The following is a 27,549-nucleotide window of genomic DNA, read 5'->3' on the forward strand; positions in this document are numbered from 1 at the left end:
TTTTCTTGCAAAGTTATGAGCTTTATACATATTAATTTTCTTATATTTTTGCTCCTTTGCTTATATCTCAACTTGGCTGACATTGGTTTGATTAGATCAGATAATGTCATGGATACAGTTTTTTGTTTGATTTGAGGTGTTTTGACATGAACTCAGAAGAACATTATTTTTCAAAATTAGATTATGTTCCTTGGGCCACTAAAGTAGAGGTGAGCCAATAAAATTGCTTTATTAGTTTATTTGACTCTTCTAAACTCATTTTGAGAATGCGTGGTATAGGCCTAGTGTGTGGTCAGTGATCTTTAAAGACTAAACTGAACTGATCATTTGATGCTAGTTCAAATGTTAGACCCAGTCCACACGAGTATATTTTTGTGATTGTGTCGTAATCACCTGATTATGACACGATTATGATAAATGAATGATGAGAGCGTCCACACGGTCAGCTACTCGTGATCGTGTCATAATAAATTCTGGTTGTACACACGCCACAGCAATTACAAAGTCTATTGAGTACACATAAATACAACGACGAAATGCATACACACGAGTAATTTTCGTTGGCAATTACAACACGATCATGCTACGAACTGGCCCGATGATGGAAATGTTCATCATTCGCGAATGATGACACGATTGTAATATGCCGACGACATTGAGTGGACACACGGTACTCATGTCGTAATACTATTGTAATACGATTGTACACTTGTGTGGCCCGGGTTTTATTGCAATGTGTGCAAAAGTAAGTGATAAACTAATTTAATATTTCACAAAATATCAAGAGCTATCTGAAGAACCACTTAACTAATAGTAGACTTATTTGTACTCATTTTAATGCATTTGGCACGCTGATTCCAAATATGGTTATTGAAAATTATAATTCTCAAACTTTTGCATTTTAAAAATATATTTGAAACTTGTTGTCTGCAGTCGACATGCGGCACGCTGGAGTGAGTTAAAAGTCTGTTCACAATGATTCTTCTTTGCAACATGCTAATCATTTTCATCTTGATGGATTTAGTTCTAACTTCTCCTGGCTCATGCATGTCTCATAATCAACTAATGCTAGAATGTTAGGCAAAACAGTATTCATATTTGATACATATAGTGATGTCAAAATTGTTGAACACACAGTGGATTTGTGTAGAAAAAGGTAGGCCAGGAATATAGGAAGCAGAATTAAATTTGTGAATATGTGTCAACAAATCCCACAAGTGCTGACAACAAATGTCATTAGTAGATGGATTTTATGCTCTAACTTGTCAGCTTTCTGTGACTGCTGTAGACAGTTTCTTGACATGGTGATTCTGTTTATGAATTGATGTGCAGGTAATATGGAAATGAATCATAATAGCGAGTAGAGATTTTACAAAGCTGAGCAAAGTAGTCCAACCTGTAGGACCTGTTTTTTTCTTGGTTACCAGACTATATACTCAGACTCTGATTGCTAAAGAAAGATTAACCGTAAAAGTCAAAGGACTTTCGCAATTTGTCTTTCTTGTGGCATTAGAGATAAACTATTGACATGATTAGTGATCATAGTCTGCATATACACTATGATCAGCTCGTAATAGGAAATAATTATTTGGTTTTGTTATTGTCTCAATAAAGTTCCAACTAACGCCTGCGTAAAGTCACAAAAGCTTGTGTTAGTCAAGCAAAACGCAATTCGCGTAGGTGGTGCGCTAAGCTGTTTGTACGCTATTTGTTATGAGTCCTGACGATTACGAACTGATCAGAGTATAGTCTGATAACCAAGAAAAAACAGGTCTTACTCATAGGACTAGAACATATGAATATTACTAGTGATAATATAAATATTGAGACAAATAAAGCTGACACACAAGAGGAATTGAATGGGTTCTGTAAAGGAGATCCCAAGGCTTTTATTTCTGCCTCATGTGCATTAATCTTCTTAGGAGGGGGACTTTTTGATTTAATACTGAAGAGCAGCAAGACATGGAAATTTAAATTATTGAATTACTTGGCTTATTTCCTACAAGATTATGTATTACAGCTAGTGGCCTAGTCAGCAGGAGATGGGGGCAGAGGCCAAAATGATGCACACCAGAAAATTTTCCTGACCTCCTTTCAGACCAGCAAAACCGGGAAGAAATATTTACCCCCTCCTCCCGACCAAGAAAGCTGGCTATGCCCCTGATCTATTAATATTAAAAAGTACACTGCAGTGGGAAAAGGTGGCTCCTGCGATCCTACTCACCTAAAAGCAATGTCAAACCAAATAAAGTCTTTGTAAACCTTTTATTTCGAAAAATGAGTTTTCAGAATAAGGAGAAAGTTCAACTGCAGCATTCTTGTGAAAAAAAGAGAAGTGTGATATCTCCTTTAAAATGTCTCTATAAATTACCCATGAGGATTAAAAGTTGAGTAAAAAGTGTGTGCAGTGGGCAAGGCCTGACTATTGATCAAGATGCCTACTCTCTAGTGACGGATTAGTATAGGAACTACACTAGCCACCAAGGAATAGCATGGCATCATTTGCATACATAGCATGTCTTGTATAAAAGTGTCAAGGAATACTTAACTCTCTCCACGCCGGTTTCAACTGCAGACGACAAATTCCATATTTATCTTTAAAAATTCACAAATTTCAGAATTGTACATCAGAATGACCATATTTGGAATTAACATGACAAATGCATTAAAATGAGTACAAACAAGCCTAGTATTGGTTCAGTGGTTCTTGAGATGGCTCTTGATATTTTGAGAAAGTCTCACAAAACTTACACTTTTCATGTTGAAGCCTATGGCTAGCACATATAGCATTAAATAGTGAAGGATATTGAATGATGTGCCTCTGTCACTCCTTCCTTCAAATGGGCTATATTATGTGGTGAAAACATTAAATGATTGGGATCTGGACTTGCTTTACTTGATGATTGATTTGTAAAGTAGAGAGCATTATGTTTGACTGGATGGTCTTTATTCAGATCCGTGCTATCTACAGTAGATAGCATTATGTCTGACTCAATGGTTAACATACAGTCTTTATTATCTGTGCTATCTACAATAGATAGCATTTTGTCTGACTCAATGGTTAGCATACAGTCTTTATTAAGATCTGCTATCTACAGCAGATAGCACTATAGTGTCTCTGTGGTTAACACAGGCAGTTTTTATTCAATTTGGTTAGCATATCAGTCTTTATTAATCTGTGCTATCTACAGTAGATAGCATTATGTCTGACTCAATGGTTAGCATACTAGTCTTTATTATCTGTGCTATCTACAGTAGATAGCATTATGTCTGACTCAATGGTTAGCATACTAGTCTTTATTATCTGTGCTATCTACAGTAGATAGCATTATATCTGACTCAATGGTTAGCATACTAGTCTTTATTATCTGTGCTATCTACAGTAGATAGCATTATGTCTGACTCAATGGTTAGCATACTAGTCTTTATTATCTGTGCTATCTACAGTAGATAGCATTATGTCTGACTCAATGGTTAGCATACTAGTCTTTATTATCTGTGCTATCTACAGTAGATAGCATTATGTCTGACTCAATGGTTAGCATACTAGTCTTTATTATCTGTGCTATCTACAGTAGATAGCATTATGTCTGACTCAATGGTGAGCATACATAGTCTTGATTAAGATCTGCTATCTACAGTAGACAGCACTATTTGTGACTCAATGGTTAGCATACTAGTCTTTATCATCTGTGCTATCTACAATAGATTGCATTATGTCTGACTCAATGGTTAGCATACATAGTCTTTATTTTAATAAAGATCTGCTATCTACAGTAGATAGCATTATGTCTGACTCAATGTCTAACACATCTATAGTCTTACTGCATATTTTAACTGTAGGTTATCCATTAGCTGTTTCAAAAAATCATCAGAACCAGCAACATCCAGCTGATGATGTGGATGGTCCATGAAAGCACCATCAGTAAGCAATAAAGTAGTATAGAAGACAATTTACTGCATACTTGGCACATCAGTATCAGTATAACATATTCCATACAGTAATGTCATGGTAATTTAATTTAAAATTTTGACTATATCTGTGTGTCTCTTGTTAAGTTGCTCACTAGTAATAGGATAACTAATTCGGCGGGTGAATGCAATACTGGCGTCTGCTCCATTTTTGGTGAAATTGTGTTAACTTAAAGTTGCCCAGGCTGATGATTTTAGTTTGTCGTATCAGGCATTTGTGTTAACAGGTTTTGTTAATGTATGAACATCATGCCAAAATCAACACATTTTAAGCTATTTTACAAGCAATGAATTACACTTTAATTAAAAATAATCAAAAAGCTAAAGAGCAATGAAGAAATAAACAAAATTGAACAACAACAACAACAAAAACTCCTGCTGTTATGACCGACATGGTTGATACGACTGTACTGCACTCATACAAGAGTTATACAAGGCATTCATTTCAAGAATGCTGCTCAGCCTGTTAGCAACAGTCTTTAACATAAAAATTCCAGGTTTTCCGATATTTTCTTGAAATATCAAGAGCTATCTCAAGAACCGATGCTAGGCTTGTTTGTATTCATTTTAATGCATTTTCCATGCTGAATACAAATATGGTCATGAAAATTTACAATTCTAAAATGTTTGAGTTGAAAAAAATGAACTTGTCGTCTGCAGTCGACACCCTCGTGAAGAAAGCTAAGTGCCTTAGTGAAAGTACAAATGGATAAATATAGATTTAGGAACTTTACACAATCTCACCCGATCCCAGTTCCTACCAACCCCTGAAATATGAGGATTAAATATACATTTATAAATAGAGCTGTTCATATTTGCCTGTCTATGCTCTGCCTAGTACATTACTAACACTCACATACTTACAACTGTAGCTTCAAAAATGAAAAAAAAAATAGTAGCGTAGCTCAGACTTTTCAACCTGTGTGTACTACCACTTTTAGACGTAACTCCCCGCCTCCGCTTTTTACCACCATATCCAGGGTTTGTATTTGGTTTGCTGCTATTTTAAGTGAAATGCTTAGCCAGTCTACCTTACACCGTGGCTACCTTTCATTAAATTCCCAGGGTTTTTTTGCGATTCTTTTTGGACTGAGATGATATGTAGGGCAAGTATATTGACTAACTCTTTCCATTGCATTTACGGATTTGAAATACACCATTGATTTTGGTCACTTTGTGGTAAGACGATTCGCTAGTAGATGATGGAATCACTTCTTTGTATGCTTTGATGCAATGACTTCTTTGCTGACTCTTTTTTGCTTTGCCCTTATTACAGAATGACTCTGTATAATTGACTCTCAGTGGATTTCAACTGCATTGTACTAATGTGTGGACACAGCCATGATCTTATTGACCAAATGTCTTGATGTGGTCTGTGACTGCACTAATAAATTGACCTACTTGTGGTATATACTTGTGACAACAGTAGAGTTGATCTGTAATTTTGTCCACCAAATATTTTGATTTTTAGCTTTTACTAAATTTTGATATTTTAAGGTTTACTACTGTAGAAGTGGACAATTTTGCGGCACATTAATTTTTCACTTTTGCACAGCTACGGCGAAAATAAAAACACACAAATATGTTCTTTTAATGTATAGGTCTATGTAAGAAAACTCAAAATTGAGAAATTTTAAAAAACAAGCAATGTAGTTTAAAATCGGCAAACATGAAAAATTACACACACAAAAATTACCACTTTTACAGTATAGATGTGTTAGAAACATGCAAAAAGTTTTGATCACGTTAAAATGCAGAGTTCTATAAAGGTCATAAAAATGATTTCAATATTTCATACAAAAAACAGTACAACATTAAAGATTTTGTCAAAATGTTATTGTAAAATGTTTTTTTACAAACATTTTTGTGAAATATTTACTAAAATAACTATGTTAGAATGTCTTACAGCAAGTTTTCACAAAATGTTCTTCAATGTTATTAAAATTGTTTTCATAACCTGACATTTAAATGTTTTGTGTAAAACATTTTGTATTTGCTGTGTCAGGGACTGTACTTTTATAGCACAGTAGAATTCTTTTTCACTGTTTTGTCTCTTAATTTCTGCCTCTTTGCCTTAGCGTATTCTTTCCTCTCACTGTTTTACTTCTCCCTCTTTGCCTTAGCGTATTTCTTCTTCTCATGCTGTTTTGTCTCTTCATTTCTGTCTCTTTGCCTTAGTGTATTCCACTGCTCATACATTTAGCCTCATGTTGATAACTTCATCAGTTCGTATGTTGTCTTTTTCATCTTGTGTCAATTATCAATTATTGATAACGATGACTTGCAATCCTCATAATAATGTAAACATTAACGTGCCATGTAATGACACTAATGGTTTGTCTAAGGTCCTATAGAGAGAAGTATGGTGTGCTATGTAAACGTCATCCAACTGATGTGGCAAGAATTCTAAGACTGCCAAGAATGAGAAAGCTTATTATCTTGGCTCTCTGTGATTCTATTGAAATATTTTCCCATTTGAAATGTAAGAGTTACTTCTAAGCTATTCAATCATAGACCATTGAATACACAAGACCAAGGTGTACAGATGAAATGTCACACTATATTCATTGAAACCAATTCTCGCTATTCACAATAAGGGCGCCGCCAGCGGTTTGCGATGTAATCGTGATGTATCATGAGAAAAGGTCGACATCCAAGTCCGCGCAATACGAATATTACCATGCTATTACATAGGAACACGTGACAATATGTTTTAGTTTGTCAATATAACGGTATTACACGCAAATCGATAGAGAAAAAATTAATTGTGCACATTTCAAATCACATTATTAAGTATTATTGAGTATCGATTCGCTGTGTAACACCTTTATTTTGACAAACTAAAAAATATTGTCACGTGTTCCTATGTAATAGCATGGTAATATTCAGATTATGCGGACTTTGATGTCGACCTTTTCCCACGATTACATCGCAAACCGCTGGCGGCGCCCTTATTGTGAATAGCGAGAATTTCTGATTGAACAGCCAAAAATAATATATGTGATCACATCATTTCTGCTTTGAAATCATTTTAAAAGCTTTAAAATGACGCCTTATTTGCTAACATTGGTCAAGTCATTCATATTTTATGAGTGAAAAAGCATCCCAAATTCTGATTGTTTTCCTTACTTTTTCTGTCTAATTTAATATTTTATTTGAAAAGCACTTTGCCGCAAAGTCTCCCCGGGAGTCCCCCCTTTTGATGTGTTGCATCACATACATGACATATGCACTGTAAAAATGTTTCCAGAGATTAGAGACTTTTCTTGTAGATTTGTTAATAATAAGTATCACTAAACATGCTAGAGCCATAATATACAATTTCTGTATTTTGCTATATTCTTTACCCAAAATGTTGAAATAATATTAGTAATAACTGTCAGGAAGGGGTTCTGCCGATTTTAAGCAGAAGTAATGCGATAAAGTGAACAGAATTCCACTGGCTATTTTGGAGATTTAACATGGAGTTCTGTGGAAGATTAATGTGTGAATTATGACTTTTATGTCGGAAATTACTCTGTTGACCTACAAACACAACATATTTGGCTGATTCCAGTTTAGTTTCTTCAGCTAAGGAAAACTAATAGTCTTCTATATCATTTGAAATGGAGAATTGGTAGACTGAGAATCAGCTTAGTAGTCAAAGACAGAGAAGGGGTTTTTAAACTGTAAAAATGTGAGTGTTAGGCCATCTTAATTTAATAGTAAGTAGCCCTTCTAAAGTGTCTGTGGTGGATTAAAATAAAAACAACAATAACAATCTAATATCTAACCAGTCCTATCAAAAAAAGAAACAGAAAAGTCAAAAATTGAGAGTAGTCATATAAATTGGCATATTTGTCAAGTGGCCCTGTACCCCAAGATGCCCCTTCCCTGTTATGCCACTGCAGTTACCCCTCTCTTATTTGTCATTTTGGGATACATATTTGCCTCTAGCATTTATGTCAGAAGCACATAATAGCTTTTGTTGGGCTTCTATAAGCAATAAGCAGTGATAAGATGGAACTGTGCACTGTTATACTGCAAAAATGCACATTTTCACATAACATTTATTTTCACGCTTTCCGCATTATAAGCAGTTACCATGGTTACAGCAAAAATAACAAGGTGCGAATATATTCATATCATGCATAGGTCAATGTAAAGAAACTTAGAATTGCACATTTAAAAACAACTAAAACAGTTCACAATTGGCTAAGCACAAAAAATAAATTGCGCAAAAAAATGCACTTGTATAGTATAGGAGTGAACAGTGACATGAGCTAGAGCAAGGAGACTTTATTAAACTCATGGTAAGGTAAGCTTAGGTAGGAAACTCTTTGGCCTAAGGCTGGATGGTCCTTAGTACATCACCTTATAGTGTCAGCCTCCTATTTAATGAGGTTTATAGTTTGAAATTTTTGAGTCATATATGAGCAGCCATGTCAATTGCTCTGAAGTTATATAACTGATATTGATAAAAGTCGAATATGAATGGCTTAATTTCACAATACTTTCATATTTTGCTACAGATGTTTTGAAAGCTCAGGTGACAAAAAACAACCTTGATCTATGGGTGGATGGACTAATAGCAAGTAGGGTCAGTCAATCTGTTTTTTTTTTTTTAATTGAAGGGGATATTAAAAGACCAGAAATTTAACAAAAAACTTAACAAATGTAAAAAAATCTTAAATTTTCTTTGCAAACATACTTTGAGAATGCTCTGACTTTTTTTCAAAAAAATTCATTTAAAATCAATCCGCCTCTTCAGCCAAAAAAACAGCTGTTTTTAAATTTCAAACAGCTATAAAAATAAATCCCCAAAATGCAAAATCATATTAATAAATCAAAGTTGTAATGTTTGTAGGCCTTGCAGTAGGTGTATGGTATATTTATGCTGATTTGATCCATTTTAAGGGTTTTTTTAAATAATTATTTTACAGTAGGGGAGAGCGGGGAGTGTTCGCCCTATATTTTTCTGACCAGCCAAGCGATGTCAATTTTAAGGTTAAGGATGACCTGATTAGCACATGTGAAAGCCCTATGTCTTGGCTATATATGACCACAATCCCAGAACTATATGTCTTACAATAGCAACAGGATAGAGCAAACAAAAAAGTTTTGCAAAGTGGCGAACTTGCCCCATATTGGGGCATGTTCGCCCATATGGTGGGGTAAGTTCACCCTAATCACAAAAAAAAGGTTTAAGCATTGCATAACAATAACATATTAAATGCAAACATTAAGCAAGAGTATACAGGGCATTCATTCTCTTTTGGGGAGTCACTAAATTTGTTGCAGGGGTCGGGTCAGGGTAAAATGTAGGGGTCCAAAGTGAGCTTAAACGTATCATGTTTACAACTTCGGGAGATTATGGATTAGGACATAAACGGTGGTATGAGTAATATACTGATACCACATAACTTAAAAAACATGTTTTTCAGTAGTTTTACCTTGTTGAATGGTATAATTATAAATATTTTGCATAATACGCTGATGGGGCAGGTCCGCCCTTCAGTTGGGGGTAAGTCCGCCCGGGGAAGATATAGGGCGAACATGCCCCATCCTCAAAAGGGCGAACGTGCCCCTTGTGCACATTTTTGTATTTTCTTCAGGGTATGCAAAAAACAAATCGAATAAGGAGTTTAATAACTGCATTAAATCTTTGACAAATCCCATATGTTCCCAATACAGATTACCATTAAAACCATTTGTATTTATGCATCAATGATAAAACAACATTATTAATGCAGGAAAAAATTACGTTTTGGTGTAATTTTTTTGTTTTGGCTGCAGTTCCATGAACACGTCTTTATATGTCGCGTAGCTAATATGAGAAGTTTATAATGACCTATGTCACCTAATTTTGCCATCACCAACTTCCCCGATAGCCGTAGTGCTGAGAAACAAGGGGTGGGCGAACCTGCCCCTAGGGCGAACACTCCCCGCTCTCCCCTAAGGAGGCTATTTGAAATATTTGTCAAACAAAGCTAAAATAAAATTACATAGGGCTGGCATCTACATAGTTATTCGAAATTGTAAAATAGTAAAAAATTAGAAATGAACAAATTCAGGGTATAACACATACACATGTTCCATTTAGCCTGAGTAAAGCATTTTGAGATAGATTGAAAGAAAATTTGTTTTTGAGCTTACTCAAAGTGAGTCTTTTTTGGAATCCCAAGTGTAAGCAATACAAGGCAGTCTTTACAAACAGTTCAGAATCAGTTGTGGAATTCTGCAGGCATAGGGGTTGTGAAACTGCTCAAGTATTGTCCGACTTCAATAGTGATTTCTATACGGTATTGTTAGAAACTGGGACGAACATGGTAAGTAGAAAGGTATCAATATAGCCGTGTTTGAACCTGAAACCATAGCATTCTTAGGAGAACAACAATATTTGGATTGGTTTTATAGGTGAAGCAGGGATGCAGGTAGCTGGCTGGGCTAGGCAATCTGAGTGAAAAAAATGCAAATATTGAACACTTTTTCCTTGTATTTCTCTTTTTTGACCTGATCATGAACTTGTACTTTGTTAGAAAGAGGAACAGTTCAGGGTTGTTCTTGTATTGCTGTCTGAAAGGGGTACAACATAAGGTGTTGTATTTCTGACCTTAATATGGCAAAAGTATAGCATGATCTTACCTTAATAAGATGTTACCATAGCTTTGGCCAACTTTTAAACTTGTAAATATATTAAATATAGTTTTGCCAAAGTATGTGCCAACATTTAACTGTTAAAACTATAGTAACATTGTCTTAAACTCTTTGTATTTTACACCCTTTTTACATAGAAAAGTTGACCGTAAGGGTTCAGTTAGCATCGTTTGCACAGTTTTTTTGTGGGACGTGAGAGCATGTCAGACACACCGGGCAGACATACCAACGACCAAATTGCATTCTGAATAATGAGGAATTCTTTCTGAAAATAAATAATTTTGATTTTTCTTTTTAAAAGGCCTAATACAAACAGTCAGTCATTTGTGACATGCCATTTAGGCCTATGCGCATATAATTACTTGTGCACTCTGGATATGATCATGTACTTTTGTCAAATACGGAATTATGATGATCATTCTATACAGGAAAAAAACTTGTCAACAACCATCACAACCATTGGGACCCATACCTACACCTCAGTGACAGGAAAAAACTTGTCAACAACCATCAAAGCTATTTAGACTCAGTACTACACCTCAATGGCAGTAAAAAACTTGTCAACAGCTATCACAGCTCAATAGCAGGGATTTATTTCCATTTTTGGTGCTATTTTGTATCATACATTGGCAGATTGTGACTCACAAGTATGAATTCAGTCATAATCTGTCCACATTGAAATTTTCTTGAATTTTGCAGTTTGTCCCAAAAAGTGCACTTTAATTGTTGGCAAAATTTGCAGATCACTTTCTGCACAAAGTTTCCAGAAGGTGCCCCAGTAGTAGCTCCAAGATTATTTTCTGGGGAAAATGCAGGGGTGGGGGCCAAAATTAAACATTTTTGGGGCAAAATCAGATAAATGTCCTAATACTGGGCCATTTTAGCCCATAATAGAGAATTTCTGTGTTTTGTCCTGATTAAGAAAAAAGGGCGGGGCAAATCCACCAGTCCCACCAATGAGAATCCCTAAATTTGGTTAAAGCCATATTCTAACATTTCCATTAAAATAGATTTGTATTTCTTTCCACACATTTTTGCAGGGTATGTTTGTTCATTAACCCTAACATCCCAGTTGCTTTTTGGCAAGGGGGAAGGAAAGAAGGAAGGAAGAAAGAAAGAAAGAAGAAGAAGAGAACACTTTTTTATTGGGTGTGGTTTGAACCACCGACCCCTTGGATGCCAGAGACATGCACGGGCCTTCCTTGCGGGGGTGTGGCTTTCCGTCGCCATGACTGTTTGCATGATGACGCAATCGTATCACATGGGCCCGGCACATGGGATAGCTGCCCGTGCATATGATTTTGGAATTGAGGTCTATTGATATTTGGTATGGCAATGGTTAATGTACATTACAATCATGTGAATATCAGAATTTTGACAGAACTTGAGAATATCGTCAGCAAACGTTACAATATGGCTGTAGACCTTGGTTTGTCATCAATGGTAATACAAACATTAACACATAGATTGTCTTATTAAATTATGCATTATGAATAGACAGGATGAGACTGACAGTGAAGGCTGATTAGGCACATTTACCATAAGGTCAATACAATTGTCTAGATATTCACCAAGGTAAAACTGAGGATGCCATTCACCCTAGCCATTCATGTCAAAAATTAATGAACAATTCATTAGTTCTAACTGACTAGTGAACAAATCATTAGTTCTAACTGACTAGTTAACAATTCATTAGTTATCAAACCTGGGTATAGAGTTGTGATGGTCACCAAACTTTTATGGGCTAAAATATTTTTTGCTTCTGTATAATTAATTTCTATTATCAATGTGCTGAACAGAACTATTCTTCGCCTCAAGTTCGGTAGTGATCATTAGGGGGACAACTGGCCAAAATTGTTAAAAAATGGTGGCTGAAAAGAATAAAAAATGGGTAAATTATTGCTTTTCATTTAGCTGATAAAATTAATTTTACATTGAAATTTATTTTATATGTCCATGTGCATATCAGGATGTTCATATCACAGTAAAGCCAAGATAGGGTTTGAGCCTCTCCCAAAGAGCAGTGGCAGCACAATGATTTTTTCTGTGGGTGGGAAGTAAATTTGGTGTGTGGGGGGGGGGGGGTCAAAATCTGAAAAGTTTGCATTTATCTAGTGTAATTGCTTTCTTCTGACGGGGGGAAATGGGAGGGGGGAGCTGCCACTGCCTATTAGTGCGAAGCTAACAGTCCATTCATATGGCGTGGTGGTCACATATTGAAGTATTCAAGTTGTCGTCGTCACGCCTTGTACATATCTCCTGAGGGCATCGCAGACCTCACTGGTAGTGTGGATGAGAGAAATACATGAGATGTGTCCACACAAGAAATGAACTCATAGGAACTCAAAGGATCAAGACCCTGAGGGTTCAATTGTGTAGCTTTGTGTGTGGATGCATTTAGAGGTTTAAATCTCTTAAGAGCTTCTGAGCATGAGAGGTTCACTGTCATGAATCCCCAAACCTTGTTGACCCACGGTCACCCACCAAGTCCAAGTCAGAAGTATGAGCTGGCAAAAGGAAAGTTCTTGATTTGGGGTAGGCCTATATTAATATTTGACATGAAGAACTGAAGTATTATTAAAAAGTGTGTGTCTTCTTGCAATTGAAAAACACAATTTTTTGATAAACTTTGGGAAGGCCGGGTAAACATTGTCACATAATCCTAGTATATTAAACCATTTTCATGTATTTCATATTAATACATTTCTTTTCCTGTCCTGTAATAATTATTTATGCCTTTAGAAATAATTTCTTCATTGTATACCATTAAATATCCATTATTGTTTGTGCTATATTATTTTTTTCTCTGTAAAAAAAATCTGGTAAATTTTATACTTGTATAGCATTGGTAATGTAAGATGTGTTGTGGGAGCTGGTGGATCCATTTTGATATGTTTTTCTTTCCCACCACCAGCTCGCAAGTACAGGGAATAAAATTTACGGAAATTTTGTTGTTGACATTTTTGGCCCAATTTTGCTATTATTTTTACAGACAAAGCAGACCTTTTGCAAATTTGGCTAATCTGCAATTAGCCAAATTTTATTTTGTTATTCTTTGCCACAAAATATATGAAATGTAAGTAACAACTGTCAGGAAGGGTTTTCTGGTCATTTTAGCCAAAATGAAATAATGAGGTAAGATTACTATCTTATTATAGTATCTTGGCTGCTATACTATGGTGGGATTATGCCTTATTTAAGGTGGAATACCCCCGGTTGTGGTCAAAAAATTTAACTTTACAAATTGGAATTAAGAAAAAAAAAACCTTTCTTTTGCTTTTTGTTTGACAACAATCTGGAGCTTCCATTCAAAAGTTATATTCAAAATGTAACTTCGTGAGGCAAATTTTTTTAAATGAATTCTTATGTATTTTATTGTTTTCTCAAGCTGCGATATTTAACATTTTTCCATTTAAAAATTCATATCTCAAAAAATAATCAAGATTTGGACCTCTAATCATCACTATCATTTGTGATCTTTTCTAAATCAAAATAAAAGTAAAACAGTGTTTCTAAAATATAAAAAATCCAAAAAAAACAGTGTTTCTAGACTAAAATTCACTAAATTGCTGATATCTCAAAAAAACCTTTTCGCGAACGTATGTCCACACGGTGCGCAATATCTAAAAAAGTATTTGAGGTATGGACTTCAAATTTTAACTGAGTATTGCTGATATGCAGGGCTATAAATTAAACTAATTCCAAGCTTGGGAACTATGTTGTTGCTATGGCAGCATCAAAATAGCATACAGCAAATAATTATTACATTTTGAATTTGACCTTTTTCCTCCTGGTAGACCCTCAAGACATCACATGATTATCATAATTCTAGTTCAGATTCGAGTCCTGCCTATTGATAAAAATACTTTTTGAGATATCATGTTCCAAAGGTCTCAACCTTTGAAATTCACCAAATCCAATATGGCGGCCGTTACCATGGCAACGGGTGATATGACCAACAATCAGAGTATTGGATTTGAATAAAAATTGTTTAAGGTATACATGCCACCTAGTTTTGGGAAGTTTCATTCACTAAGTTTACCCATACAAGCTTTAGATTCCAGATCACCCAAACCGGGGGGATTCCACCTTAAGACTTGTTGACCAACAAATTTGTCAGATTCCCAATAATGCCATAATGTACAATTTCCATAAAATTATTTGTTTTGTTTTGTCCAAAATGCTGAAATAATATTATACTATAAGTATATGTTGTTAAGTGTAAGCAAATATCAAGTGTGAACAAATTAAACAGTTGTATATTGTATGATTGTTCATTACACTAAACACTAAAACCAAATATGGTTGAAACAATTCATGTACATTTGGTCTATTTTTGCCCAGCAAAAGTTGTTGTTTTTTGTATAATTTCAGTACTTGCAGTGTTATGCATAGTTTGTACTATCAGTTATGCCAAGGTTTCTCAAAAGATATTCTCCAAAGAAAGGCTATCAGAGCGGAATTGCATATGTAAGATTGAAAGAGAATTATTTTGACAATTGCAATCAATTTGTTAAATGGGATTTTGGCTTATAATAGTACTAATAGTACCACTTTGTTATTCAAGGACAGATTGGAGTGGCTAGTTGATGAGATTGGAATGCTGTTCATTATTAACAACAAAATGATAATGATATAATTTGCCTTCTGAGGATATTTACATAAATTAAATGCAACTTGAAATGAAAATAATGTACTGATAGGTGATGGTGCAAGCCACTGAATTTTGAGTTTTAAGATATGCCAAGAAAAGTTTGACCTCCTTTCTACTACATAACAATAATATTATTCATATGCCAAGGATCAGAGGACCATGCACAATTCTAGGCTAAAAATGCATTTGTTTTCTTCCCATAGGCTGCATACATTAAATGTTCATTATGAGCATTGTGTAACAGGATTTTTTTTTTACTTGAGGAACCCCCAAAATGATATTTTCAACAACAAAAAATTAATTACAAAATTTTGTTTTTTGCCTTAACGTGTAATATGAAAGTAATAAAACCAATTTTCCTAAAACCTATCATTTTCATATTGAACCACCTCTGCACTGATTTGACATTAAATATTTGTGATTTGAGTTATCATAAATCCAGGCTCTAAAAATAAAGAAAATAAATAGAAAATAAACAAAATGCATTCTGCATTTTGGTTTTCAGGCCACCTACTGAAAACAAACTTGTTTTTTTTTTTTTTTAGCCAGATGTTATCACTTGCATTTTCAACATATACTACATGCATAATATGACCAGTGGCAGTGGGGGGGGTTCCTGTCAGAACTCTTGCTCCCCAGTAAAAACCCGAAATTACAAAAAGTATACACCCCCTATGGGACTTCCTACACAGGGTGTATAGATTTCAAATGGAGTCACCAATTCAGGTAACCCATTGCCCTGTGTGGAACATAATTAAGGTCATCATATTTTCCAAATAGGGGTGTATGGATTTTAACTGTAGCAGCCCATTGAAGCCAAGGTGGAGTTATAAGCTGATTTATCATTAAATCTGTAAACTATGTTCTTTATTGTTTAAAAGAGAAATGTTTTTTTATAAACACTTATTTGGCTTTGTCATGGCACATTGCATTAACACCCTAAAAATGTGAAAATGGACTTTTCATTTGGATATTGACCTTATGAGTTGCTTGACTGGGCCTTTTCCAGATATAAAATCAAGGGCACATGTAAATATCGAGACAAGTGAAGCGGACACACAAGGAATGATAATGGTTCTTTTTAAAAGGGACTTAAAAGTCCCTTCTCACTACCCTTCAATATGTGCCAACTATACTACTAGTACTGTTCACAAAGTTGCCCAAACCCTATCACAGAGCAACATAGCTTCAAGTTTTGAGTACTTTAAAGTGAACATTTTTGTGCTACACTTATTTTCAGGCTTTTCAGCTAAGCTACAGAGTGCAGCAAAAATTGTAACTTTTTTCACCAGATCTGATAATTTTCACAAAACATACTGTTTTCATTTCATTTATTTTCTGTCTTAAGTAATGAATACTTGGGTACTTGGGTACAAAATCCTAAATAATGACCACATACATTTACCCAGAAATGTTGTGATTGCACCTTTAATGAAAAAAAGTGTCAGACAATTACTCTTCTTTTTGTAAATTCGCTGTTGTAGTGCACGTTAGAAATACTCAGAATAGGACCGTTGCTAGGTCAACTGAATCACGTTTTCTTTGTTCCGAACCACTGATCGAAATGATCACAACAAAAAGCCTATGGCATATCCAAAATTCGGAACAGGTGTATGAGCCCAGGCTTGGAGCAGTAACCAATGGTTACTAATGTGCACTACGACAGTAAATAGGCCAAACAAAACTTGACCAAAATTTGGGAAATTGGGAAAAGAATTTATTAACTGTACAAAAGGACACTGAACTCACCACACCAGAGGTAGAATTTTACAATAAAGTAGTCAAAAGACTTTCAACCTATTGATAACTAGACATGATTCAGAGTCAACGGAGTGTAAATTGTTGTATCATCAGGAGATGAGTACAGCCAATTATTGCCCATTTAAGAAGATTTTTATCATTAAGCTTACAACAGACATATTTTGATTTCTCCTCCTTTTCACAGATTTGTTTGTTGATGTAAGCTTTAGTCATCACATAAGAGGCAGTGTGTTGAGTACTGTGCAGATTACAGCTTTTGGAATCCTCCATCTAGCAAGGTAAGATTAAGATTGTTACCAATGGAGGGGGCAGCTCAAACTCAAGTTTGGTTTGGGTAGGAATATGTGACATATCATGTCAAAAAGAGACACTTTTGGGCAGGATTGTAAGTGGAGAAATAGCCAAAAATATGACCTGGAGTGATTTTTTCACAATTTGGGTTTGTTAAAAATATTGTCTGATAGTTTCAGACCGGAATATAACTGGCATCTTGTATTTTTTGAGACATTTTTCAAGGTAATTCCTACTCTCAACGTTGTCAATAATGTTTTTAAAGGCCAATATCTCAATTTTCCTGGCTTAGAAATGTCCGATTTCATTGGGGAAAACAGTGTTGTGGAGCAAAATATCTCTATATTTAAGATATGTAAAAACCTCATAATCGATAACCTGCCCCAAAGTGTCTCCTTTTGACATGACACGTCACATATTAGCCGTAACTGAACACAAGTTTTTTTGCTATCGGAAGGGAAAGAAGAAACAAAAAAGGAGAGAAGATGAACAAAAAAGCCACTTGGTACCCCCAGGATTCGAACCTTGGAGCCCTCGCATGCCACGCAGAAGACCGACCTGTAGCCACACGGGTGACGCTTGCCCGTCCAGCGATTCCCTGGGTATATATGACTTAGGCGGATTGTGTCATCACATCACGTGCAATGCGTGCACAAGCAGTGGTTTTAATAGTGAGATTTAGTGAGACCTGGTTCAGTTAGGGTTAATTAATTAAGACTGTCACCAATGGAGGGGGCAGCTCAAACTCAAGTTTGGTTTGGAATCCCCCATCTAGCAAGGTAAAATTACGATTGTCACCAATGGAGGGGGGGGGGGCAGCTCAAACTCAAGCTTGGCTTGGGCAGGAATATGCCTCCAAGATAAATGGCATATTGATCTTTCCTATAATTAGCACTTTCCTGCTGTTCTTGGATAATATTCATGGAACGAATTGTGTAATTGAATAATTTTTGTAAAAAGTTCATTTTAGCTTTTTAAGGGCAGCCAGGCAATTTTCCCAAAGCCTACTAGGTTTTGAGATTTTTTCTCAAAATATCTTGTTAGCACTAATTTTAATGCATTTTGCAGCAGCCAATCGCAAGTGTGCACGGCTACGATATCGGAGCGTGATGCGAAAAAAGTTGAACATTTTCCAACTCCATCGCGGACCGAAATTTCCACCGCGGGATGAGATTTTTCACCGCTGAGCTCGTAAAAACCTGGCTCAGATTACAGTTTTTATAGCTGCGCAGCATCAATGCAATGTGGTGTCAGGATTTGACTTTAAACATGGGTGGGGGTGTCCAAGGCAAAGGCACGCAACAGCACCCAAAGGCGATTGCCTTCAGTCGGTATCTGGTTATTTTTATCTCTTATGACCTACTTATATACAGTGTTATCTTATCCGTTGTTAATTTTTAAAACTTGCTAGTCACTGTCAGTTACTGGTAACTCTAATTGGCCTATTCCAGTTGAAATCGCCATGCGCCTGTGGAAGATATAAGAAAACTAGTATTTCCTGTGAATAAGTACAGCAATTTTATGGCACAAATTTTTTGTGAATTTAAAAATGATATCATTCTTGTGCCATGTAATTTTCACAAATATTTTCTGGCTAATAGGAATTATGAGATATAATATTTGAGAGCATCGCATCATCCATGTCACTTGCAAAATTCATGACATTTTCATGCATTATAGCAATCCCACAGAGACTGGCCACTAGTCTTTCTCTAGTCATAAAAAGTTCACTAGTCTGAAAATAAATAGGGTTTGCTAGCCCGGTTTGCTAGTCCAAAAGTTAGGTTTATGGTTAGGTTTAGGGTTTGGGTACTACTAGCTAACTTTTTGAACTAATGACCATCCGGAGTAAGGATGTAGATCAGTCCCATGAGTACTGTGATAGTCTTATATCTTCATTTATTTTTACAAACTTGATGGTCACTTGACTCTAATTCAATAAGGACGGATATCTTCCTTCCATAATCTGTGCTGTAAGAGTAGAAAGCAATGAGTAATTTGGGGTATTCCAGTTGAAATCCATACACCTCATATGGAAATCCATACACCTCCCACACAGGGGGTGTGAATGTCTAATGGAGTCACCCATTCAAGTAATCCCATTTGAAATTCACACTCCCTATGTGGAAGATTAAGGTCATGTCTTCCATAGGGGGTATATGGATTTCAACTGAAATAGCCCAACTTGTGGCATCTGAACATCCTTCCTATACACATGTATGTGACATATTACAGAGTGACAAGAGCTCATACTGTTATTTATAGCTTACAAGTCACGCAAATATTATCATAAAATTATTGCAGCATATTCTGTCCAGAAAGATCATTCTGTGACTTTGCCTTAATCGGAGGTGATTTGTGATCTGTGGCCATCTTCATCTGCTCTATGGCAATACCATAGCAACTTTCTCTGCCATATCATCTCTTTATTACTTGTATACATCACTGGCAACACAGGATTGATTCATCATGAATGCAGCTATCTTGATGTTATTCATCTTCATAATTTTATACGTTATTCCTGGATCAACCCACGCAGCAGGCGTGGAGTTACCATGGCGAAACCGGTCCTAAGAACTGGGTAAATCTTGGAGCATCAAAATGCCGTGGCTTGAAACAATCTCCTATTGACATTAACACTAAGAGGACTAAATACCGAAGTTTTCCACCATTTGAAATGATTGGATACCATGCAGCAAACCTCACCACTCATCCTATAAATATAGTGAACAATGGACACGCTGTGCAGGTAAATCTAGATGGTACTTATATAGTAGGAGGTGGCGGGTTACCGAGTACATACAAAGCAGTACAGTTTCATCTTCACTGGGGGAGCAATATTAAGCGAGGATCTGAACACACTCTAAATGGTGAGCATTATGCGGCAGAGATGCATATCGTTCATTATGACTTTATGAACTATCCAATCATTCCTCTAGCTATTGAACCTGAAGATGGTCTAGCGGTTCTTGGTTTTTGGATCAAACAAGGGCGCCATAATCATGCCTGGCAGCCTATTATTAGGGAGGTACATAGAATACGACACACCCACGATCCGCATACATTCGACAGACCCTTTTCCTTAATGTCACTTCTACCTGATGATATGACACAATTTTATCGTTACAGGGGTTCTCTGACTACCCCTGGTTGCTATGAGAGTGTTGTGTGGACTGTGTTTAAGCAACCAATTGAATTATCTCGACGGCAGATCGGACAGTTCCGTAAGTTATCGGACTTGACTGTCTCAGACTCTCACAATACGAGTCATCACAGTGATTTCCATAAACTGCATGAACGTCATAATGTTACTGGACGAAGTCACACATATGATCATACTAGATCACAGGCAAAACAATTATATCATAGATTGACCAATAACTACAGACCTACTCAACGTCTCTGGTTCCGCAAAGTATATCAAAGCTGGCCACACGCTGCTAACACTGCACAGGTTACACCGATAGAACAGCCTCACAAATCACCAGAGAAACCATCACATGGATCTGAGACTCCTCACAGTAACTCGCCTCCTCACAGTAACTCGCCTCCTCACAGTAACTTGCCTCCTCACAGTAACTCGCCTCACAATAACTCCCCACTAGGTGATTCGCATGTTAACAATGACCACAGCAGTGTGACACAAGCTTCTCATGTTGGAGATAAAGATAACTCAGAGGGAAATCACAATAACTTGCCTAAAGATAACTCGCCAAAAGGTAACTCACCTACTGTCAATGAGCACAGCAGTGTGAAGCAAGATACTAATGATGTAGATCAAGGTAACTCAAAGGGAACTCATGATAACTCACCTCATAATAACTCACCAAAAGGTGACACACATGTTATCAATGAGCAGAGCAGTTTGATTGAAGTTAAATCTAGGGAACTCATAATAAGAGGAGTCATATTCTTCATAAAATTCGCCAGTCAAAACTTGACCACAGACAATGGAGACTAAGACACAGCTAAATACCAAATAATAACTCTCCACGGAGGTGTCCACTGCAGACAGCAAGTTTCAATTTTTTATATATTGATTCTAAAGTTTCAGAATTGTACAATTATGGACTTCCAAACATCGTCTTCGGTCGCATAACACATTTTTAACACTGGCCCCTTAAATTTCAAATTGCTGCCACGGGATGGAAAGCGAAATGGAGTATGAAGCTCAAATTTTCAGCATTTTACTTTCTCAACAATATCTACCACAACACAGAAAAAGAAAAAAATTGAAGAGGTGCTGCGGTGCACATCCCTGGAGTTGACATGGAGGTGCTGCGGTGCACATCCCTGGAGTTGACATGGAGGTGCTGCGGTGCACATCCCTGGAGTTGACATGGATTGACTCTTATTGGATTGGAAAGCTTGTTAGTACACTGTAAATCCCTACCTGTAACACTTCTTAAACATGTTAGGCATTTAGCCTAATTTTTATAATTATGTACATGTACTTTTTCAGAAAAGGGCTAGGGTTTCATATTTTGAAACCTATGCTCCCACACATCACAAATCCAAAATAAAATCAACATTGTGACTTTGGTTTACAAGTTATTTCACTTTGAATATGTATCTAAACGCATCCTAAACACTTATTCCCCATCCTAAACACATGTTTAGCTTGTATTTATATATATATATGTTTACGAGGGGTATCAAAAAGTTTTAGAAATCGCCCAGAAGTGAAAGAGCTATATCAATGAAATTTTGTCAGTGCAATCACTGGTCCTTATGTACATTATGGTCCAAAAATGGTCTCATAAGTATGTTTACTTTTTTTACAGGTGGCACTAGATGCCAATAACCTGCTGCCCCAGTTACTGCGCATAAACTGCAAGATTGAGAAAATTGAGGCAAGCAGCATTATTAAGATCCTGCTTTTGAAGGGTTGCAGTGCCTAGAAAATTGATGATGAAATGAAAGTTATCTTGGATGGTGATTGTGATATGTTACTGTCGCTTTTTGGAAAAGGAATTTTTATTTTATCACAGATTTTCTGGGCACTGTAACCCTTAAAATGGAACTTAATCATGCTGCATGCCTCAATTTTCTCCATTTTGCTGATTATGCGGTTACATAGACAGGTAGTGACATCTAGCTCCTGTAAAAAAAAGTAAACATACTTATGAGACCATTTTTGCACCATATTGTACATAAGGACCAGTGATTGCACTGACAAAATTTCATTGATATAGCTCTTTCACTTCTGGGCGATTTTTAAAACCTTTTGATACCCCCTCGTAGATATCAAACATCAACCTGTATATAATCTAAACACAAGCTAAACAGTGGTGTTTAGCTTAGATTGAATACAGGTTGATGTGTGGTATCTAAACATGTCGTTTAGCTAAACAGCAGAGCTGTAACACTTTTTAAACACATTAGACATTTCGGATGTGTTTAGATACAAATTGAAAGTGTGATAACTTGTAAGCCAAAGAGAGGGTGTTTTGGATTTGTGGTGTGTAGGAGAATAATTATGTTTCAAAATATGAAACTTTTTTCTGGAAAGGTACTACATGTAGATATTAATAATAATTTGGCTAAATGCCTAAAGTGTTACAGCTAGGGATTTGGGGTGTATATGTATCACCCATGTGAACAAGCTCCTTGCAGGTTACTAACAACCATTTACTTGTAAGATTTCTTACACCTGTCTTCGTTTAAAAAGAGGAAATATTAAATTGCATTTGAATTAAGACAAGACCTTTTAATTATAAAAGTGCACTTAACCATAGGCCTTGTAAAAGCCTGTGACTTAACCAAACTGAAATGTGTCATATAAAGCTCAAAATATTTTAATTTTAAGGACTTGATGATATAAAAATATGTAAAAAAATGTTCATTAAAAGTTGTCTTTCTGTATTACTTTTCAATGTTTAACTAATATGAGTTTTTAGTTTCTACCCAAGCCTGCTTATACATACACCATCACACACCATATACTTTTAAGATTTGCCTAATGGCACTCCTGTGCCTACAAAATATAGAGAACTTCCTGCCCTGAAAATCTTCAAGAATTAAGGGTCTGTGCCCGTATTTGCTGTTGGGAGTTTAACAGGAGGGCACTTTTTAGTTTAGGGGTCTTTTACTGACAGTAACTTGAGTAAAAACAGAACAGGGGTGTAATTCAGTGAGAGAGAGTTGAAAAATGGGGGTCAATGTGGCTGTACATCCCTGTTACTAATTTTTTGTGAGTGCCCCCCCTCCCACCCCCCCCTCATGGGAGTGGTCACTAATGGGACCAGTTGGTGGTGGTTGAACACATACTACATTAGTCTACTTCATAGGCCATTTTTGAAGTTTATATTCCAATATGAATTTGTCTCAAAATAAACTTTTAGAAAGAGAACCACTCTGATCAGAACAAATGTTATGCCTCACAATGGCATTGGGCATTGTGGGATCACTGGGGATGTGTTGTGTGTTGTAGAAGGGCAAAGTGGTGAATTGTTGATCAAAAAGGACTGCAAAGTAGTCTAGTCTAGATGAAAGTTTGCCCCATGCACTGGGTATGTGCTGGTTACTTAGAATACAAATGCATCAGATATCTTACGCTTCCCAGAAACCTTTGCAACACCATAATTCACATCATTGCATCAAATGACACTCCTAATACTTTGTACAGGCTCCCTCTGTTTTCAATTTGAAAATAAAATGGTTAAACATGAGTCGATAGTCAAGAAATAAATATATGTTGCAAGATCTGGATGTGCTCTGTTCATTGAGGTACATTTTGTCACTATCGACCCATGTTACACTAGATAGCAAATCAGTACAGGAAATTAAAATGGGAGAAATGCATTGTGGGAAGCGTTAGATATCTTCTTTGAAATCCATAATGTTGAACTTAACTGTGAAGAGATGAAGTTATTTGAGCAGCTTCAATTGATTGGAACAGTTCTGTTTGAAATCCATGCACCCCCTATCGAAGACATGATCTTAATCTTCCATACAGGGAGTGTGAATTTCAAGTGGGATTACCTGAATGGACAACTCCATTTGAAATTCACACTTCTTGGAGAGTAAGGTTTTTCCATGGGGGTGTATGAATTCAAATGAAATAGCGCATTGGCGGCTGCCAAGTTGTATTTGGAATAAAAAGTAGAGCATTGTTTGTGTTTGACCTCTGACCTGGACAGGTGCATATAACTCCTTGTAAGAACATTCATGTTTTGTAAGCAATTGTGAGCCTTAAGCATGATGAAAGTTCTTATTTCTCAACCCATGGCTGCAGGTGTGCTGTGAAAATGAATCAGAGTTTGTTAGGGATCAAAACCTTAAGGGACGCACCATTAGATATTATTGGGGAGGGGGACTGGGGAGTTTTTTTGAGAAAAAAACTTCACCCACTAGTGACAGAAAAAAAAGACCTTTGCCCACTAGTGTGATGAAAAAAAACTTTGCCTCACTGATGAGGAACAAAAATTTTTTCTGTACCCAACTCTATAAGGTATACATTGAAATTGAAAAAAAAAGTCAACTTTGCGGCAGCGAAAAAATAAATTTGCCCTAAAGGCAGCGAAAAACAAAAACAAAACTGCCTTTCACAGCGGCAAACAATAAATTCTGCCTGACCCTAACTCCATGCCAGCCCCTCCCATTAAATATCAAATGGTGCATCCCAAATGTACAGAGTTCCATTTTTTGAACAAAACTTCATTGGCAGGAATTGAGCATAACTGTTATTCAACCTAATTTAACACTCCTCTAATTAGGGAGTGTGCAGAAATACTTGTTTATATGATAATGTTAAATTTGTTTTGTATCAATGTCTCAATTGAGATCACAAACTTTTTGACCTTGCCTCTGTAAAACCTTAAACTTGCGACTCCCTCTTTCAAAGATTGTAAAACTTTGTAGCCACCGCCTACCCCGTTTCTTTGTAATTTTTTCAGCCAATTTAGAGCATATGTTGATAAAATTTGACCGTGTGATATGCATAACATACACCAAAGGTGGGCCTAAAGTTTGGGGGATAATGGTCCTCATTTACAGGCCTCAAAATTCAGGGAGCCACCAAGGCCACGACCTTGGGTGTGCTTAGCTTGACCTTGGTACCCCAGGGAGCCTCCAAGGCCATGACCTCTGGTGCCCTTACCTTGATCTTGGTACCCCAGGGAGCCACCAAGGCCATGACCTCAGGTGCCCTAATGCTTGACATTTTGCCCCAGGAAGCTACCAAGGCCATGACCTCTGGTGCCATTAGCTTGATCTTGGTGCCCCAGGGAGCCACCAAGGCCATGACCTCGGGGGCCAATAGCTTGATCTTTTGTTTGTTTTATTTCTTCTTTAACCTGGGACACTCAATCAGTTGAAAACACAATTAATCATCTGTTCTTCCTTGAGGCCCAGGGTGATCTTGGTGCCCCAAGGAGCCACCAAGGCCATGACCTTATTGTTTTATTTCTTCTTTAACCTGGGACACTCAATCAGTTGAAAACACAATTAATCATCTGTTCTTCCTTGAGGCCCAGGGTGATCTTGGTGCCCCAAGGAGCCACCAAGGCCATGACCTCAGGGGCCCTTAGCTTGACCTTGGTGCCCCAGGAAGCCACCAAGGCCATGATCTCAGGTGCGCTTAGCTTGACCTTGGTGCCCCAGATGCCACCAACGCCACGACCTCTGGTGCCATTAGCTTGATCTTGGTGCCCCAGGAGCCACCAAGGCCATGACCTCTGGTGCCATTACCTTGATCTTGGTGCCCCAGGGAGCCACCAAGGCCATGACCTCATGTGCCCTTAGCTTGACCTTGGTGCCCCAGGAAGCCACCAAGGCCATGACCTCGGGTGCCCTTAGCTTGATCTTGGTGCCCCAGGGAGCCAACAAGGCTATGACCTCTGGTGCCCTTAGCTTGACCTTGGTGCCCCAGGGAGCCAACAAGGCCATGACCTTAGGTGCCCTTAGCTTGACCTTGGTGCCCCAGGGAGCCACCAAGGCCATGACCTCATGTGCCCTTAGCTTGACCTTGGTGCCCCAGGAAGCCACCAAGGCCATGACCTCGGGTGCCCTTAGCTTGATCTTGGTGCCCCAGGGAGCCAACAAGGCTATGACCTCTGGTGCCCTTAGCTTGACCTTGGTGCCTCAGGGAGCCAACAAGGCCATGATCTTAGGTGCCCTTAGCTTGACCTTGGTGCCCCAGGGAGCCAACAAGGCCATGATCTTAGGTGCCCTTAGCTTGATCTTGGTGCCCCAGAGAGTCAACAAGGCTATGACCTCTGGTGCCCTTAGCTTGACCTTGGTGTAATTCTGCATCGCTCCAATAATGATCAAAGAATAGACATAAAGACCTGGATCGTAATGGAAATTTCACATCACACTCGCACCTGTACTGAATAGTGTCTTTGAAAAGAGCAGGATTGTATTCAATCCATGATTGCACACATACATGGACACGACAGGTGTTGAGTGCAGCCCACTTGCAGTGCAGGGCAATACATTGTTTTCACCTTGTGCTATACTTCTATTAAATAAAAGCTAATAAAGGCGGATACAGTGGCCTACATGCCTAGTTTGCTAACTGGCCTTGAAAATGAGTGCCTTTAAAACTTTCTTTTCAAAGCCTGGTCCTCAATCCAAAGTGTTGATTGTGTGGGACACACTGCGTAGTCCCACGTGGTTATGACAGCATTTATCTGCAGCTTATATCTTTCACACTTGTAGTTGACTCCTACCACAGATCCTTAAAGATGTCTGTTGCTACCAGGTGACTCTAATTCATGATTCTTGTATACATTCATACATGTACGGTAAGGCACAATATTTTTGTGGCAAAATAAGTTTTGTGATTTCAAAATAACCATCATTCTTGTCGCATGTAACCATGGTAACCATCACCATGTTTATACATTTTCTAAGCATCCTTTTGGGAAAAGAAATATTTGGGAGCAAATTACAATTTTGTGAATCCATGTCAGTTACCGAATTCACATAATGTTCATACTCACAAATTATTTCATGTTTTACAGTAGTCCCATGTGGGCTATGACAGCCTTTATCAGTCATTTATGTTTAAAACTTCATGGTCATGGCAACCCCATGACTCGAATTCAACAAGAAAATTATTGAGAATAAAAAGCAATGAGTAATTAATTGGTAGCATCTGAATATCCTATTGGGGTGTATATTCATCCATGAGTGACGAAAGCTTATACAGTCATATAGTTAACAAGTCACGCAAACATTTTCATATAAAACTGTTCAAGAATCAGAATTATTCTGTGAAGAAGGTTCAC

General features: G+C 37.1%; 1 protein-coding gene across 1 annotated transcript; it reads left to right on the forward strand.

Annotated features, from left to right (window-relative positions):
• Positions 1–19,467: 19,467 nt before the first annotated feature.
• On the forward strand, positions 19,468–21,396 carry LOC140165477 (uncharacterized). The gene has a single exon (XM_072188767.1). It carries the CDS (start codon positions 19,992–19,994, stop codon positions 21,273–21,275), a length of 1,284 nt encoding a protein of 427 aa, XP_072044868.1. The 5' UTR covers positions 19,468–19,991; the 3' UTR covers positions 21,276–21,396.
• Positions 21,397–27,549: the final 6,153 nt, after the last annotated feature.

Source organism: Amphiura filiformis, chromosome 12 (assembly GCF_039555335.1).
Source record: "Amphiura filiformis chromosome 12, Afil_fr2py, whole genome shotgun sequence".
Classification (NCBI taxonomy): domain Eukaryota; kingdom Metazoa; phylum Echinodermata; class Ophiuroidea; order Amphilepidida; family Amphiuridae; genus Amphiura; species Amphiura filiformis.

What these genes read in the sequence shown, in the direction of transcription:
- LOC140165477 (XM_072188767.1), top strand. Translation starts at nt 19,992, where the DNA reads ATGATTGGATACCATGCAGCAAACCTCACCACTCATCCTATAAATATA.